At 43.3% G+C, this 17,728-nt stretch overlaps 6 protein-coding genes across 6 annotated transcripts; 5 read left to right on the top strand and 1 right to left on the bottom strand.

Moving 5' to 3' along the window:
• Positions 1–432: 432 nt before the first annotated feature.
• On the top strand, positions 433–5,343 carry FA14DRAFT_5282 (DNase I-like protein). The gene is made up of 3 exons (XM_025502478.1): positions 433–504; positions 606–4,103; positions 4,951–5,343. The coding sequence occupies exons 1-3, from the start codon at positions 476–478 to the stop codon at positions 5,165–5,167; spliced, it is 3,744 nt and encodes a 1,247-aa protein (XP_025356968.1). The 5' UTR covers positions 433–475; the 3' UTR covers positions 5,168–5,343.
• Positions 5,344–5,644: 301 nt separating this feature from the next.
• Positions 5,645–7,081, top strand: FA14DRAFT_117754 (LIP-domain-containing protein; the record flags this gene model as incomplete). The annotated part of the gene is made up of 1 exon (XM_025496250.1): positions 5,645–7,081. One exon carries the CDS (start codon positions 5,645–5,647, stop codon positions 7,079–7,081), a length of 1,437 nt encoding a protein of 478 aa, XP_025356967.1.
• Positions 7,082–7,520: 439 nt separating this feature from the next.
• FA14DRAFT_140561 (alpha/beta-hydrolase) lies at positions 7,521–10,732 on the top strand (the record flags this gene model as incomplete). Its single annotated transcript, XM_025497103.1, has 2 exons — positions 7,521–9,497; positions 10,196–10,732. 2 exons carry the CDS (start codon positions 7,521–7,523, stop codon positions 10,562–10,564), a joined length of 2,346 nt encoding a protein of 781 aa, XP_025356966.1. The 3' UTR covers positions 10,565–10,732.
• A 374-nt stretch (positions 10,733–11,106) lies between these two features.
• FA14DRAFT_166309 (putative VAS1-valyl-tRNA synthetase) lies at positions 11,107–14,449 on the top strand (the record flags this gene model as incomplete). Its single annotated transcript, XM_025500018.1, has 3 exons — positions 11,107–13,095; positions 13,120–14,062; positions 14,192–14,449. The coding sequence occupies 3 exons, from the start codon at positions 11,107–11,109 to the stop codon at positions 14,332–14,334; spliced, it is 3,075 nt and encodes a 1,024-aa protein (XP_025356965.1). The 3' UTR covers positions 14,335–14,449.
• A 168-nt stretch (positions 14,450–14,617) lies between these two features.
• Positions 14,618–16,516, top strand: FA14DRAFT_159092 (uncharacterized protein). The gene has a single exon (XM_025498050.1). It carries the CDS (start codon positions 14,632–14,634, stop codon positions 16,438–16,440), a length of 1,809 nt encoding a protein of 602 aa, XP_025356964.1. The 5' UTR covers positions 14,618–14,631; the 3' UTR covers positions 16,441–16,516.
• On the bottom strand, positions 16,048–17,677 carry FA14DRAFT_128880 (DUF1014-domain-containing protein). The gene is made up of 2 exons (XM_025496879.1): positions 17,251–17,677; positions 16,048–17,189 (listed from the first exon to the last, which is right to left on the bottom strand). The coding sequence occupies exons 1-2, from the start codon at positions 17,264–17,266 to the stop codon at positions 16,507–16,509; spliced, it is 699 nt and encodes a 232-aa protein (XP_025356963.1). The 5' UTR covers positions 17,267–17,677; the 3' UTR covers positions 16,048–16,506.
• Between the last annotated feature and the right edge of the window lie 51 nt (positions 17,678–17,728).

Raw genomic sequence — 17,728 nt, 5'->3', positions numbered from 1 at the left:
GAGCGTGTGTGTGTACGTAAGCTGATAAGCATCCAAATGAGGATCGAGCGCGTTAGGCACACGTGGAAAAGGGGATGGCTATCAAGATGGTCTTGATAAGTAGGGTGGATGCTATTTTCACCTCTTTCTCCCATTTGAAGGATAAAATATCAGTAGATGATATCAGAAATTCAATATAATATTTAAAGCTGTGAGTCTTATCCGACTTAAGTGATTCAACTTATTCCTTATCCGTTGTGCCTATTTTTCTGTAAATAGGGGACCCTGTGTAAGTGTAAAGTCGATCATTAGTGCATGTTTATGAATGTGACAGGCCTTCTTCCCGTATTTAACTCCACCTCTTTACGCGTGTGTGCTGCCCTGAATTGAAATTTAAGATCTAGGAGATGATGCTACTGTTTGACATTTGAATGGCGTGCATACATTGGACATCATCATCACATCATCAGGCTCAACATGTCATCCGCTTTGAGTCATGATGCAATGTCAAATGAAGATCAAGAGGCAAGTACTTCATTCATTGATTCAAATCCTACAACACCTATAGACACGTCACATAAACATCATCATCATCTAATAGGAATACCTCATCCGCATTTACACAGACGACAGAATAGCATGATGGAACAAAGAGATCCAAACCCAAAACGAAAGATGAAGCCCGCCAGATTGATGAGTCTAGGCAACCCAAAAGCATTCGAACAAGAAGGTATTTCAAGCACAGATTCCGATCAAACAAAAAGAGCAAGTTTTGAAGATGATGTAAAGACACCTTTAGCCTCTTCTTCTTCTCCATTTGCAATCAAACGTTCATTCTCCTACAAAAGAAGACAATCTTCTCCAACCGGTTTATCACAAAAATTATTACGGGAACAACAACAAGAACAAAGGCGTAGACAAAGTTTAGCGGGTGCAAAACCTGTTGCGCCTTCTTGGCATCCAAACGCCCCCGATGGTTTAAAAGTTCAACCTCCTCCGGACGCATTATTATTGCCTGATTTACCTGTGGCCGGAATCGCTTCTTCTTCTTCTCACACAAAGGATGCTCATTCAAATACATCAAATATGGGTGCTTGGTCAATCACAGATCGAATCATACATTCTTCCACTCCAGCTCCAAAATTAGAATCGGAAAAGGTGTTGCAATCCGAATCTGTCAAGTTACAAAGGCCAAGTATAAAGGTCCGCGTGATCACTTGGAATCAAGGCAACAGCGTACCACGAGGAGATCTGAGTGTATTGTTAGGTAGAGTGGGAGAATATATTCCACCTGAAGCAGGCTGGGATGAAAGTAGCGACGAAGAAGACGAAGATGACAAAACCCTCAATCCTGAGAAGCCAAGCAAACGGAAGCATAGAGGGATGGGTGTATCAGGACAAGAAGGAATACCACGCAAAGATCGCATACCACCACTACCACACGATGATGCTCACCCATATCATATCATCGTTATTGCAGGTCAAGAATGCCCTTGGGGTGATGGTAAACGCATTTCAACTGGTGTGGGAATGGCAGGAGAGCTGGGCGCTTTGGGCAGGAGTAAGAGTAGAGCACATGACCTTGCAAAAGAACGGGAAAGAGAAGCCAAAGCAAAGGACAAAGAACCAGCCGAAGGAGCAGAGATGCCAAAAACGCCTGGCCTTGTGGTAACCAATGAAGAAGATCCGTTCAATGATGTTTATCCACTTTCAGCAAAAGATCATGCTTCCACTGCTCACAATCTCAAAGGACGTGGAGGAAGAGGTTGGAGTGAAATGTGTGAAGATTGGCTTTGTCGAGGTCCGCTCGCTCAAGCAACGGCAACAAAAGGTCTCGCAATGGCAACTGCGGGAGCTTCTAGTCATAGCAACAGTCTGCCTTATCCTGCTTCTGCTACACATACACCTGAAGATGGTCAATCGCCTTCTGGATCGAGATCGCCGACTCCTCAACCTTCCGATAGAAGTATTCTACCTCCGATCATCACCAATGGCATCTCTACTCCGAAGAGTCTTCTAAGCCCAGACTCGTCCTCTTCGCATCTACCCTTCTCGCCTTCTGCCTCTTCACTACCGATTGCTATCAACGACAAAGGTGAAACGCCCACTACCAAACGATCCAGTTTAATGGTGCCAAAACGAGTGATGAGAACTCTGTCCAAACAACGTCTAGATGAAGCATCAAGAAAGATATCAAACTCTCCTCTATCTCCAACGCAGATAGGACTGGGAATAGCGGGAGCAGATGAAAGTGCATTGGAACGAGCAGGCATTCATCAATCCAGTTCACCTCCAAAACGTCCAAGATCTCCGCTCAAACAATCGATAGATGTACATCTACGGAATATGAACGGAAATGAATCAAATGAAGTCGTAGACGGTTCAGCAAATGCGCCGTTTTTGCCACTTTCACATTCTGCCTCTAATTCATCAGCTGCAGCTGCTGCCGCAAGAAGATCAAATCATCGTTTGGCAATTCGAATTCCAGGTCTTTCAGGAGCACATCATGTCACCGTACAAAGTGATGGTACTCCATTATCATTTGGAGCGTATGAATTAGTGTCCAAAGAGCGTTGTTATATGATGTATACGGCTGTGTATGTTTGGAGAGGATGCTTGGACAGAGTACGTGGATGCAGTCAAGGTCACGTCAAGAGTGGCTTACTTGCTGGGAGAGTAGGAAACAAAGGGGCAGTGGGCATCTCACTAAAATTAGGTTCTACCAGACTTTTATTCGTCAACGCACATTTGGCAGCACACGAAGGAAAGGTAGCAGAACGAATAGCCAATGTTGAAAAGATTAAAAAGGAACTCAAAGTGGATACATTTTTACCCAAAGATGATCCACGAAACGATGATGATGATCTGACAAGCTGTTTTGATTATGCCTTTTGGTTTGGCGATTTGAATTTCCGTGTGGATATTACCCGTCAACATGCTGATTGGTTGATCAAAAAGCAGCAATACGATCATGCACTTGCTTTCGATCAGCTTAAGAAAATCATGCGGGAGCAACCTCATATATTCAACGGGTTCAAAGAAGCACCGATCAAGTTTCCCCCAACGTTCAAGTATGATGTTCTCAAAACCATCAAAGCGAAAAAGAACGAGGATCGTGCTGCTGCAAAAAGGCGAAAAGATGCGGGAGCGGACATCTTTCCCAGTGGCTCGGCAAATGAATCGGGTGATCGATCATTCGATACCCTCGAGCCTGCCACACCGATTGCACCCCCTTCTTCTTCGGGACATCATTCGCACGATCAAGATGATGACGATACAAGTTCGCTTTCATCAAATCTGCATTCGTCTTCTGCTGGCAATATTTCTGAAGCGGATGAATCGAGCAATGCTACGTCACCTAGCTCACCTTCTGATCCTGTTGTTGCGCAGAATACAGCTGCAGCAGAAGGATTAGGTGTACATGGTAAAGTGATCAAAGCAAGAAAGAGGATCTTTAGTGTAGTTCAATCGGCTGTTGGAGCGGTAAACCATCATGGCCATCACGACCAAAATGCCAAAAAGTTTAACAGCAAAGACATCAACGGTGCACGATTTCGCACTTCTTCGGCAGGTTCTCAAATTCAGGACGAGACACGAAATGGACAAAAGAATGGAAGATTATATTCTTCTGCTGATGAACAACACGTTCCGGTGCGTAAAATAATCACGAATGAATCCAACAAGTCAAATGCGTCACACGGCAGTATAATCAAATCGCCCAGTCAAGCAAGCTCTCTCATCTTTCAGCCTATGAGCGGAGAAGCGGGAACGAGTAATATACCAGGATTAGTTCAAGCTCCTAGAAGATCGAGCGCAATAACATTTGCCGATCAAAATACCGAAGCCAATGGTGCCGAACTATCTGTTGAACAGCAACCGTACGACACGAGTGCCAAACAGCGTGTACCATCCTGGTGCGATCGTGTTTTATGGAAATCAAATGTGCCTGTAGAAGCTGACAAAGAAGATGAGCAGGAGGGATTACATACCGCCAGTTCTCGACCTAGCAAATTCACAACTGCACTAACAAATGCTTTCTCTCGCTTGCATGGAAGACAAGATTATGCAACGCAACATTCTGCTGGTACTGTGGAAGGATACCCTAGATCATCGAATGATCAAAAATTACCACAAACACAAGTCGACAGTGCCGCCACAGTGATGCCGGCTACATCAGCTCCACCAGTCCCTCAATCTCCCAAGCGCAAATGGTACGGAAGGAAACATCTACCTTCAACGGCATCAGTGGATAAGCAGATACAAATGAAAACGATGAAGAGATCTACGACCATTGCCGGCGTTGAGCCTTTGACTGCTACTGATCCCCTAGAAGGACGCAAAGTGGCAAAGCGAACTATGAGTGCGACTGAACTTCCGGTCACGAGCAAGTCAGTCGATAGCGCTTTGACGGCTTTTCAACCTTCAAAGATGGCCAAGCAAAATGGAAGTCCTGTAATCTCTCCACGCAGAACGAGTTTGAATCTTGAGCGCATTCGTCATAGGAAACCTAGCACTTCACCTTTGGCGCAAGAGTTGAATGATCCATTGTCTTCAAATCAAACTACACCCAGTGCAGGGGTGATTGGAATGGACCACGCCAATTCCCCATCTGCAGCAAAGGAGAGAGCATCTGCTACTGTGGATGCAAACAAGCGTGCATCAATCCCGCGATCGGGCAGATCTACTCTACAACCTGACCACGAAGCCAGTTCGCCAAGAAGACCATCGAGATGGAATGATTTATTAACACCTTTGATGACGTCACAAAATTCCGTTGCGAATGCTTTGGCCAATTTCGCATTCAGATCTGGAATGACAAAAGAAGCACCGATCAATTTATCTGCTGGAAGTGGCACAAAAAGTGGATTTTCGTCTACCGATCAAGATTTAAACAAACAATCTCCACTTTTGCCTGAATTGATCGGTCCCCGTAAAGGTGAGATTGAATGTTTATTATACAAAAGTTTAAACGATCGAGAGATGCGAATGTTGGAAGGTAGATCGGATCATAGGCCGGTCATCTTTGTTGGATCGATTGGTGTTGGGGTCTCATCGCCTAAAGCGCCAAAATGGAGACTGTCCCCGTCATGATGTTGGTACTACTTTATACGATTATACCTATTCTGCATCTACAATCTTGGTTGACTGTTGTATTTTAGCGGGAGGTCCTTGCTGTTCTCTTGCATAAATTGCCTTGGCTGCTTTAGCGCATAATTTATGCCCATTGCTCCTATTCAATGCCGTGTAAAGATGTGATTACTAGGAGTACACTTTAATTCTTTGTTCATCAACAAATGTCAATCAAATACAGGAGAGCGTTGTTGATCTTTGTCATTCAATATTACGTATGTGGATCCTCATTTCAGCTTCGGCCCGCTCCGCGTCGCAATCTTTGTACGGCACGGATGCCGTGAGTGCGGCTTCATTACACAATACTTACGGCCCCCTTCATTCATGCATGCCTTTTGAATGGACGATCAAGCCCACCATCTACACTGACCTTTAAAAGCTGCTTGGTGACTTTATCCCGTTTTTGGAAATGCATTTAAGCCATATGATTCGCCAATTTACCTTTACGACAACCAAGTTGTCATTAATACTGCTGCTTTGTATAATGCCAAATATTTTCACTCTTTGCACCGGTACACCATTCAAAAGAACATTGATGGAGAACGGTTTACAAAAAGAATCGGGAGTTCAAGCCTTTTGGCTCGATGCCAAAGCAAGATTTGGCTTCAAAAGCACTAGAGAGCCTTTACCGAGAAATGATCCTTTCTATGGCTGCAATTCAACAGTCGAGGAATTGAAAAAAGGAGATTACTCACCTGGTGCGCTCTTACGCAAAAGAGGAATTTACTTGACCGACTTTATCGATTTTGATGCTGATGAAATGATCGGATGGCAAATGGCATACATCACAAGAGGTCAAGATGCAAAAGATGATGTAATGGTAACAGTGGCAACTATTGTTATCCCTCCAAATGCAGGTGCACGCGACAAGATTGTCTTTCAAATGCCAAAAACTGACAGTGCAAACTCCAATTCTCGAACTTCTTACATGTTAAGAAGAGGAAGTGGCTCGATCGCTGGAGCTGCATCTGAACAAATCTTCATGATTGATTTCCTCAAGCGTGGTTATATCGTTGTTGTTGTGGATTATGAAGGTCAATTTGACGCTTTTGGCGCAGGTCCAACCGCAGGTCATGGCGCTCTTGATGCGATGCGTGCAATTTTATCGTTCGATGAATTGAAATTAGCACCCAAAGATCAATTGAAATTTGTCGGTTGGGGTTATTCAGGTGGTGCAATTGCGATCAGTTGGGCAGCACAAATGCTAGAATCTTATGCTTCTGACTTGCAACCTTATATCAAAGGTTGGTCTTGTGGCGGTGTTCCAAAAGATTTGAAGCAAGTGGCCTACCATGTCAACAATGGATTAGCAGCTGGCTTAATCATCGGTGTAATGCAAGGATTAGCCAACATTAACAAAACTTTGAATGATTGGCTACAAGCAAATACGAACGAATATGGGAAAAAGGCCCTTGAGGTTGCAAAGACTGAGTCTTTTTGGGATTTTATGCCCCAAAATGCATTCAAGGACATTTTGAACATGGTTCCTGGTGGAACGGGAAAAGATGCAGGGTACTTTACCGTTGAAGGTGATGCTTTATCCCCTCCACCTCCGAAAGAGGCATTGGAATTTAATCAATTAGCACTCGAATTCACAAAGACAAAGGACAAAAAACTTATTCCGAAAGTGCCAATCTTTCTTTATGAAAGGATTCCTGATGAAGTTGTTCCGATTGCTATTATAGATGATTTGGTGGACTTATGGTCATCAAATGGAGCAATTATTCAATATACTCGTGTTAAAGTTTGGATGCACGTTGGTGCAATTTTTGCAATGCAATCGCAAAATGTTGCATGGATTGCCGATCGTATGGATGGAAAACCGATTGAAGCAAAGGATGCTTATAAGAAAGACTTGGATACCAATATTGATGATAAGGAAAGCGAAGCCGTTTTGGGCAAAGAACGATGCGGCAGTCTGGCTAAATTCTACAATACGATATATGGTAAGCCTAAGAGGGTTTGGTGGTAATTGCATGTATCGCTTTGACGCATCGTACCGTTCCGTGAATATATATTATTATGTCATTCTATTAATGAAATGAAATGAACTTTTGACCATTTGAATAAATTAAAAGAGGCTTCGACGGGCCGTCGAGCTCATCAACGGCTTACTCTTACACCTTCGATTTGCCGAAGCACATCAGATAGAGAAATTAAACTTTTGCGGATCCTGCCAATATTGCCGTAGCGAAATGTTCTTCGAAAGTTCTGTTATGTGCGGAGAAATAAATAGGGCGTGGCGCAAGCATTCTCAGATGAGCAGAAGTAATCAAATGAATTGTAAGTGCGCAAATGACAACTTCGACTTTCAATCAGCCACAATCGATTAATGTATATAAAGAGCTCAAAAGCCACTCAATACCCCCCAAACTTGCCAACCAGCTCATTATTCCCTACGTCACCTCATCATGCTCCCTATTTTTCTTCAATTTTTGCTCCTGGCCATCCCCACGTTGTTGTCTTTCAACGTTGGTGGGGCCAATTCACAAGCTGTAGGCTGGAATCCAAAGCAACATCCCTACCCCAAAGTTCCTCGCGGCAGCAAAACATGGTCTTATCGTTCTGCAAAGAAGGGCGGCAATGATACTTTCCCAGATCCCTACTTTGCCTTGGAAAAGCCACTTGACACCGATCCAGGAGTTATCAAGTTCATCGACGATCAAACCAAAATGTTGGATGATTATGTTAAAGGATGCAAATCCAAAGACAAGATTGCAAAAGCCATTGCAGACGCTTTCGATTATAGCGATTATGACAACGTGCAGTTGATTGCTCAAGCGGCAAAGCCATTTTACCTTTACAGCGTAAAAGTAGGAAAAGATAATCGTCCAACTTGGTATACCTGTACGCCAAGTGAAATGGATGCAGCAAGAAAGAATAACCTTGCCACACCTCCAGGTAAGAAGTTTTTGGATGAAACATTACTGAGCGTGAACGGAACTGTCAATATCCAATACACTTTCGTCTCAAATGACGGTCAATACTTCGCTTATATCGCTGCTGATGCCAATGCGGACGTGGCAAAAGTATTTGTGCGTAAATTTACTTCTCCATTGGCGCAGGCCAAAAGTTTCCCAGAAGGCGGCGAAGGTGCGTTGCCGGATGCGCTTCCATTCATTGATGGTAACAGTGGACTTGCTTGGACAAGAGATAGCACTGGCTTCTTTTACGTGCAAGTTAATGACGATCAAAGTGGCGCAAATGCAGAAATCGGATCAGCTGTTCGTTATCACAAGCTCGGAACACCGTACGAAAAAGATGTCACGGTCGTACATCCGGATAAAGTGGGCCCAAATGGCAAGCAGAACTATTGGTTTGTTTGGATTAGCTTAGATGGCAAATGGCTTATGGTCATGGGATTGAACGATGTGACCGGTCACGCAAAAGCGTACGCGACCCTTTATGAAGGCCAGACAATCTCTGACAAAATGAAGTGGATTGGCATTGCATCCGATTATAATTACAAAGTTCAATGGATCGATGTCATCAAAAATGTCTTTTATTACTGGACGGACAAAGATGCAATCGACGGCAAGGTGGTAAAGTCAACACTTGATTGGAGCAAAGCACGTGCTATCAAGAATGATATCAGCGAAATCAAAGACGATTTGCAAATGACACAGCTCGTTCCGGAGCAAAAGTTTAGCAAGATTATGTACAACTTTCCCTTTGGAGGAGATAAAGTGATGTTGGTGTACATCGTAAATGGAAGATATGTGCCAAAGATTTACAACTTCATGACTGGAAAATTGCTGAAGGAAGCTACGCCGAATGAACCTAGTTCGATCTACAATGCAATCGGAGATAAAGATGGTATCGTGGGAATGTATGCAGGTACATTCTCACCCAAAACGGTTTACAGAATCAGTTTTGAAAGCGATAAATACTCTGAAACTCTGTTGACTCAACAAGCAATCAAAGGAACCAATCCAAACGATTATCTCACAGAACATCTCTTTGCAACCAGCAAGGACGGCACAAAAGTACCTTATGCGATTCAGTACCACAAAAGCGTCAAAAAAGATGGGACTGCAAGCGGATGGCAACATTGGTACGGAGCCAATGGTTTTATCGAAAACTACTTATGGGATCAATCATATTTCTCTTGGATCAGGAGTCACCATACAGTTTTCATTTGGTCATCCGGTCGTGGTGGTGGAGATCGTGGTGAACACTGGCATGAAGAAGGACAAAATCACAACAGGCAAAATGCATACGATGATATTATCGCCATTGCAGAAGATCTTGTAGCCAAGAAGATTGTTGCAAAGGGAAAACTCATCGGCGAAGCTGCTTCTGCCGGAGGAATGGCAGCAGCTGTCGTGGCTAATCAAGCTCCTCCTAATACATGGGGTGCTCTGTTTGCCGAAAGAGCCGTGTGCGACGTCTTCTTGAGATGTGACCATTCTTATCTGATGCACAGCCTTGCATCAGGGCCACAGTTCTGGAACATACGCAGACGTGTGAATCACGCCCCTGTAGAGTTTCGAACTTTAGAAGTTTCGAACTTCAGCCAAAGGCTGAAGTTTCTTATAGTCTTTCATAGTTTTTCTATACATCATGTAAAGCTATTTAAGCAGTATTCTTTAGATGAATTCAGAACCCAATTCATCATCAATCTATTCATTCCTTTCAATCAGAACCTTTGTGAGAAACCTAGATTGTTCAATAAGCAAAGTCACTAAGAGATCTAGTCAGTCTTTTTATTAGTACGAGCTGGTCTCGAAGCTAAGGAAGCTCAGAGATGTGACCATTCTTATCTGATGCACAGCCTTGCATCAGGGCCACAGTTCTGGAACATACGCAGACGTGTGAATCACGCCCCTGTAGAGTTTCGAACTTTAGAAGTTTCGAACTTCAGCCAAAGGCTGAAGTTTCTTATAGTCTTTCATAGTTTTTCTATACATCATGTAAAGCTATTTAAGCAGTATTCTTTAGATGAATTCAGAACCCAATTCATCATCAATCTATTTTATTCCTTTCAATCAGAACCTTTGTGAGAAGCCTAGATTGTTCAACAAGTAAAGTCACTAAGAGCATTAGTCAAGTCTTTTTATTAGTACGAGCTGGTCTCGAGGCTAAGGAAGCTCAGAGACAGCGGACAAGACTTGGTTCTGGTCAAACAGCCGAATACGGTGATGTGAACAATCCAGTCGATTATGATTATGTGAGAGCATGGTCTCCATTGCAAAACATCAACAATAAGCAGAAATACCCTGCAATGTTGTTCCAACCTGCAGATTCAGATGATCGTGTTGTTGCGGCAAACACTTTCAAATGTTTGGCACAATTACAATATTCAAACCCAAACAACCCTGCACCTTTGATGATGTATCTGGCAAGAGCTGCAGGACATACAGGTGCAGGTTTGAGCACGGACTCATACACTGATGAAACAATCGCTCAGCATTGCTTCGCCGAATTGGCATTAGGTTTGAAGCGTACCGATTGAAATAGTACATCCATATGACATTCTGTCACTCCATATTTCTACGTCTATTTGGTTTCCCCCTTCCGCCCTTTCATTTTCAGAAAGAGAAATTCCATGACCTTATCCCTCTTCTTAAATATAACATAAAATTATGTGAACAACGACTTCCCTGTGTTAATCTTATCTAGTCGAACTTGACATCAATTATACCTAATTGACGGCCAATGATCAATACTGTTCACGATAGCCATCTTATTCGATATGCCTGTCATGCTGCGCGGCGCTAATTCTGCATTGACCTTGATAAACTGAACACGTGAGATGACTCGATAAATAAAAAAGTGACTGATACGAATGAATGCTTCTCACCTTTTCTTCTTACCTTTGATCAAATAAGGGGATCACATCAAACGCACCCAAATTGTGATTTTTGCATGCTATTCCAACTAGCTAGACAATCAATCACACTCATTAGTCGTCGATCCCAAAGAAGCTTTAGTAATCGTGCAAAAGTAACAAGTGCTATTTGTCCTATTCCGAAACAATCATTCATACAACTCAGAATGGCTTCTCAACAGGCCGGAAATGGTCAGCCATCTGATGATGCCAAGAAAGTGAATGCTGCCACAGCAGAAGCCAATGGCGATTCCACCTCTCAAGCTCCTCTTGGACCAGATGGTCAGCCAATGACAAAGACCGCACTAAAAAAGGCAGCCAAAGAAGCTGAACGAAAAGCCAGAAGTGAAGCAAAGCAAGCATTGCAAGCACAAAGGATTGCTGCTCAACCTGCCGCAGAAAAGAAGGAAAAAGCAAAGAAAGAAGTCAAAACTGAACCAGAATATGTCAATAACACAAAACCTGGAGAGAAGAAGGATCTTTCTCAACCTATGGAAGCAGGATATAATCCAGATCACGTAGAACAATCTTGGTTCGAATGGTGGGAAAAGAGCAAATTCTTCACCCCTAGACCAGTCACTGAATCCGATCCCCACAATCCTGAACGCACATTCGTCGTTCCAGCTCCTCCACCAAACGTGACTGGAGCTTTGCATATCGGACATGCTTTGACGATTTCCATTCAAGATGCATTGGTTCGTTATCATCGTATGAAGGGCTATCGTGTATTATTCAACCCAGGTTATGATCACGCAGGTATCGCAACACAAGCTGTCGTAGAGAAACGTATTGCCAAGACTGAGGGTAAGACCAGACATGATTACGGACGGGAAGCTTTCCTAAAACGTGTTTTTGACTGGAAAGATGAATATCAATCTCGTATCGGTAACCAAATGCGTCGTTTGGGTGCAAGCTACGATTTCACACGTGAAGCATTCACTATGGACGAGACCCGCTCAAAGGCAGTCATTGATGCATTCTGTCAATTGCATGAAGAGGGTATCATTTACAGAGGAACCCGATTGGTGAACTGGTGTTGCAAATTAAGCACCACCTTGAGTAACTTGGAAGTGGATCAATTGCAGTTGAATGGTCGCAAGATGATGAACGTTCCAGGCTATGATGAGAAAGACCGATTCGAATTTGGTGTGATTATCAGCTTTGCCTACCCACTCGAAGGCTCTGATGAAAAGATCATCGTAGCCACCACACGTATCGAAACAATGTTGGGTGATACAGCTATTGCTGTTCATCCTGATGATGACAGATACAAGCACTTGCATGGCAAGTTTGTAGTCCATCCATTCTTGCCTGACCGCAAGATTCCAATCGTTGCTGATTCAATTGCTGTTGATATGAGCTTCGGAACTGGTGCTGTCAAGATTACGCCCGCTCATGACCCCAACGATTACGAAGTTGGTGTACGTCACAAACTTCCATTCATCAACATTCTCAATGATGATGGTACCCTGAACGAAAACGCCGGTGAATTCAAGGGAATGAAGAGATTCCATGCCCGTCGTGCAGTCACTGAAGCATTGAAAGCAAAGGGACTTTACGTCGAGACAAAAGACAACCCAATGACCGTGCCCATTTGCAGTCGTTCTGGCGATATCGTTGAACCAGTGATCAAGCCTCAATGGTGGGTGAACTGTACACCATTAGCTAAAGCTGCCGTCGATGCAGTCGAAAAGCAAAATATGATCATCACACCAGACGTTAGCCGAAGAGAATTTTACCGATGGATGGAGAATTCGCAAGATTGGTGTATCAGTAGACAATTGTGGTGGGGTCATCGTTGCCCAGCCTACCTCGTCAAGGTTGAGGGTAAGAGTCAAGATCCTGCAGACAGTAAGAATTGGGTAGTTGGACGTACCTTTGAGCAAGCAAAGGAACGGGCTGAGAAACTTGCAGCAGGTGCCAAGTACACTATGGAACAAGATGAAGATGTTTTGGATACATGGTTCTCGTCAGGTCTATGGCCATTCTCTATCATGGGTTGGCCAGAAAAGACGGACGATCTGAAACACTTCTACCCAAATTCTCTCTTGGAAACTGGTTGGGATATCTTGTTCTTCTGGGTTGCAAGAATGATTATGCTCGGTGTTCATTTGACAGGTACCATTCCCTTCAAAGAGGTCTTTTGTCATGCAATGGTACGTGATGCACATGGCCGTAAGATGAGTAAGAGTTTGGGTAACATCATTGATCCTTTGGACATCATTGAGGGTATTCAATTGCAAGGATTACATGACAAATTGCTCCAAGGCAATCTAGACGAAAAGGAAGTACAGAAGGCTATCACAGGTCAAAAGAAGGATTTCCCCAAAGGTATTCCCCAATGTGGTACAGATGCTCTTCGATTCACTCTTTGTGCTTACACAAGTGCTGGTCGTGATTTGAATTTGGATGTGAGCCGTGTAGAGGGTTATCGTAAATTCTGCAACAAGTTGTGGAATGCTACCAAATTTGCTTTGATGAAATTGGAAGGTGGCTTCCAACCTGCATCTGAGCTCAAGCTTACTGGCGATGAAGGGCTAGCAGAGAAATGGATTTTGAGCAAATTGGACCAAGCCGCTCAACAAGTTAATGCAGGATTCAAAGAACGCAACTTCATGAACACTTGTGCGGCAATGTACAATTTCTGGTTGTACGAATTGTGCGATGTGTACATTGAAGCAACGAAACCCATCATGGAAGCTGGAGATGAAAGAGCGCGCGCTTCTGCTCAACAGACTCTTTACACATGCTTGGAAGAAGGATTGAAATTATTGCATCCTTTCATGCCATATGTTACAGAAGAGTTATGGCAAAGATTACCACGCAGAGCAAGTGAAAAAGCAGAGACGATTGCATTGACTCAATTTCCCGAATCGCTTCCTGAGAGACAAGCTTTGACACAAGATGCTACTAGATTTGAAAGCGTTTTCAGCGGTATCAAAGCAGCACGATCTTTGGCAGCTGATTATGGATTACAGACCAATTTGCAAATTTGGCTGCAAACAGAAAAAGATGATTTGTTGGAAGCATTGAAATCGGAATCATTAATTATTCGCACATTGGTAAAAGGATGCAAATCTCTGGAAATTGTTAAAGCTCAATCTGACGTTCCAAAAGGATGCGGTGTTCTTTCTTTGGCCGAATTGCAATTGAACGCTTATGTTATGGTGAAGGGACAAGTGGATATCGCAAGAGAGATTGCAAATCTAGATAAAAAGATTGAATTAAACAGACAAGCATATTCACGTACAGAAGCACTAACTAAAAAGGAAGAATTCGAACGTGCACCTGAGGATGTCAGGAATGGACAATTGGAAAAGCTCAAAACCAGTGATGAAGAACATGCAGCTTTATTGCAAGCCAAGGCTAACTTTGAATCCATTCGCGATGATTAAAGGGTAGATTTGTAGACTATATAATCGCTAAAATGATATGGCTTTATTGTGCCTTTAATTGTGATGAGTATTTGACAATTGTGCACGACGGGAATAACAAAACCGTTGTCGCTCTGCATAATCTGTAGATCCGGGAACGCGACTTGTTATGCATAAAGTTTCCCAGTTTACCTTTTCCGGCAAATCAGCGCGTGCGAAACTCTTACCCCAGATTCAGTCAGGGTTTGACTGCATATTGCCTTTGAAACATTTTTAGCATCTTTTTTTTTGCTTCCAACCATCACTTCAAATCAACTCATGTCTTCATTGCGATCGTCTGAAAGATTCACAGGTGTGATTATAGGAGCAGCGGCAATCTTATTCGCAGCATCAGCATACAATGTTATCCTAGCAAACGTGCAAAACGAACCAAACAAGAAAAGCAAATCAAAGAGTGACGCTCTTTCTTCAACACAACCCGAACCCAAGCTATCATCACAATCTGCCGTTCATAATGTCACATATGCAACTAAACCGGAAGATTGTCAATCTTTCAGTTCAAACACAAAAGAACGTCCAAAGCTACATGCTGGAGCATTGTTTAAATTGATCGATATCGCAGCAGGCGTTGCAGCAAGACGGCATGCGGGAAGATCTTGTGTGACAATCAGTGTGGATTCGGTCGTATTACTCAAACCAATTTACCTCGGTGACTTGATTCATGTTTCTGCCAGCGTGAATCGAGCATGGGGAAGTAGTATGGAAGTTGGAGTTAGAATCGTAAAAGAGAGTATCACAGGACAGGGAGATAATAAGATGGAGTATGTCAGTCATTCTTACTTGACATTCGTTGCAATTAACAAGAGCAAACAGATAGCTGAATCATCCTATTTTGGGAAAGCATGGCAGTCAATCTTTGGTGCACCTGCCAAGCCAGCAAAGCCAAACCTTGCTTTGATTAAGCCAATGACTCGATTAGAATCAAGACGTCATCTCTTAGCAGGGAGGAGAAGAACGAAGCGACTTGCAGATGCTCAACATGGCAGAACACGCGAGGGCGTAAGTATTGAAATCAAATCAAAAGTTCGTCAAGAAATGCAAAAGATGATGGACGAATACGATCAACAACAATTCAATCCACCTTCTCGTGATATTGCAAATGCGATAAGAGGAGATGAACTTTTACGTGCGATTGAGATTGAAGTACTCATTCAAGCTTGGGCACAAGGCGAAGACGTCGTTCATGTACATGACGGAATGGTAGAAGTCAATATGCCGGGTGATGAACCTTTGTTGTTTCCTGAGGCTGAGGTAAGGCAAAAAGCCAAGAAGTTAGGTATCAAATTACCCGGAGATGCAAGATTTGATCCGACTGAATACCGATTGCAAGGATCTGCAACACCAACTTGGGCACAATCAGCATCGCCTCCGCTAACACCGCTAAGACGCAAGCAATCCAACTTGCATGCACACAAGGACTTACAATCAAACTCGCCATTTGTCACCTCACAACAGCCTCTGCCAGCAGTCGGCTCGGGGAATAATAGCTTGCCAGTCATCTCCACCCTGACTACCAGCATGCACATCGTCTTCCCTCAACATACCAATTCGATCGGAATAATCTTTGGTGGAAATACGATGAGTTGGAGTGAAGAAGTAGCACTGATGGCATGTAGGAAGATTCAAGTGAAAGGAATGATGAGGGTACCGCATTGGAAAACAGTTTCGATGGATGGTTTAGAGTTTAACGTTCAAGTTGGAGTAGGAGAATTAATGATTTTATCTGCAATCGTCGTTCGTACATATGCACATTCATGTGAAGTGTATGTTTTGGCACAAGCGGAAAATCGTGAAGGTCAAAGACGATTCACAAATGATGTCTTGTTCACGATGGCATACTGCAAAGAACAAGCGTTGGCCACACAAAGTGATACTTTAGACGGAGAAGGTAAAGTTGGATCAATTGACGATCATATCACATCGCAAATCATTATGCCTGCCAATTCGGCTCTAGAATCGTTTGCCAATGCCTCACAAGTACGCAGACAACAAAGATTAGAATTACGTCAAATGTTGGTGCGTGTTTATGGGTCTCAAGGTGATATGGCAAGTGCTTCAGAACAATAGCGGAACTTGTACATTTCTTGTATCATTTTGTATTCTATCTCAATTTTCATACAAATGCTATTATTCTCATTCTCCAGCCAAACGACGAGCAGTTGCGTCTCTCTTGGATTGTAGTGCAGCCAATTTTTCGTCCTTTGTTGCATCGTAAGAGACGGTAAGTTGATTGAATGGATTGTCTGGGTGTTTTTGGAATTCTTTGTAAAGAGCGTCATGGTACTGTTGTGATCGCATGCCTGGTCTTTCTTGTTTGATTCGTGCCATTTCACGATCTTTGAATGCTTCAAATGCTGCTTTGAATCTACGTTCAGGATGACGTTCAAGTCCTGCTGCTTTGCTGCCTTGAGATGCAGAATCGGTTTTCTCGTTTGCGATCGAAAGAGCGTCTAAAGCATCATCGATATTTGAAGCGCTCAAAGAAGTGATTGCATCATCGATTCCACTCGGTACAAAGTTGTTTTTCTTACCACCAGAAGCTGCTTTTTCAGCTTTCTTTGCTGCACCTTTCTTACCTCCGTCCGGTATAGAAGCTTCTTCTTCCGCCAAAAGTTTTTCTCGCTCTGCTTTCTTTCTTGCTTCTTCTGCTTTCTTTTCTGCTTTTGCTTCTGCACTTTCTTTACCTTTTCCCTTTTTGCTTCCTGGATCATCCCATTGTGCCGCTTCTTTTGCTTCTGCAGCAGCTGCTGCTTCGGCTGCTTTCTTATCTGCATTCGCTGCCTTTTTCGCACGACCGCCTTCGGCTTTTGCGTTTCCTGTTGGTGATGGGAAGGTTAGCGTCATGCACTTTTGCTAGATAACATTCACCCTACTCACCTCCACGTGGCGGCATATTGTATTGATTTGATGAGGTGATGATGAGAAGAAACAAAAAGAATGCCAGGCTAAAATCTGTTAATCTGATATCACCGAAGCTCCACTCAATCAGAGTCGCGTCACGAGACCAGCACAGGAAGAAAAGGGTGCGGGAAGCAGGTACATCTTAAAACACACGCTAATCCCGATGTGCACACATGCTGATGAGGAAGTGTTCCATTCTCTGTGACTCATGCCAATCTCCATGGACAATTTCAATCCATCCAACGGGCTCACATGACCGTCGTCACAAGGTCTGCATTTCCGATCGATTTGGAAGGGAAGTCGGAATTTGATGCAATACAAATGGTATTTGAATATTTATTTTTGCGTTCCGAAACGGAAGTGTGAATTTGGATAAAGCCACAAATTTCTAATCATGCATACGAGCACGTTCTTTTATTGATGATGATGATCAATTTGATTTACACAGCTTAAA

Source organism: Meira miltonrushii (genome assembly GCF_003144205.1).
Source record: "Meira miltonrushii strain MCA 3882 unplaced genomic scaffold FA14scaffold_1, whole genome shotgun sequence".
Lineage (NCBI taxonomy): Eukaryota > Fungi > Basidiomycota > Exobasidiomycetes > Exobasidiales > Brachybasidiaceae > Meira > Meira miltonrushii.
This window is presented reverse-complemented; position numbering and strand designations above follow the sequence as displayed.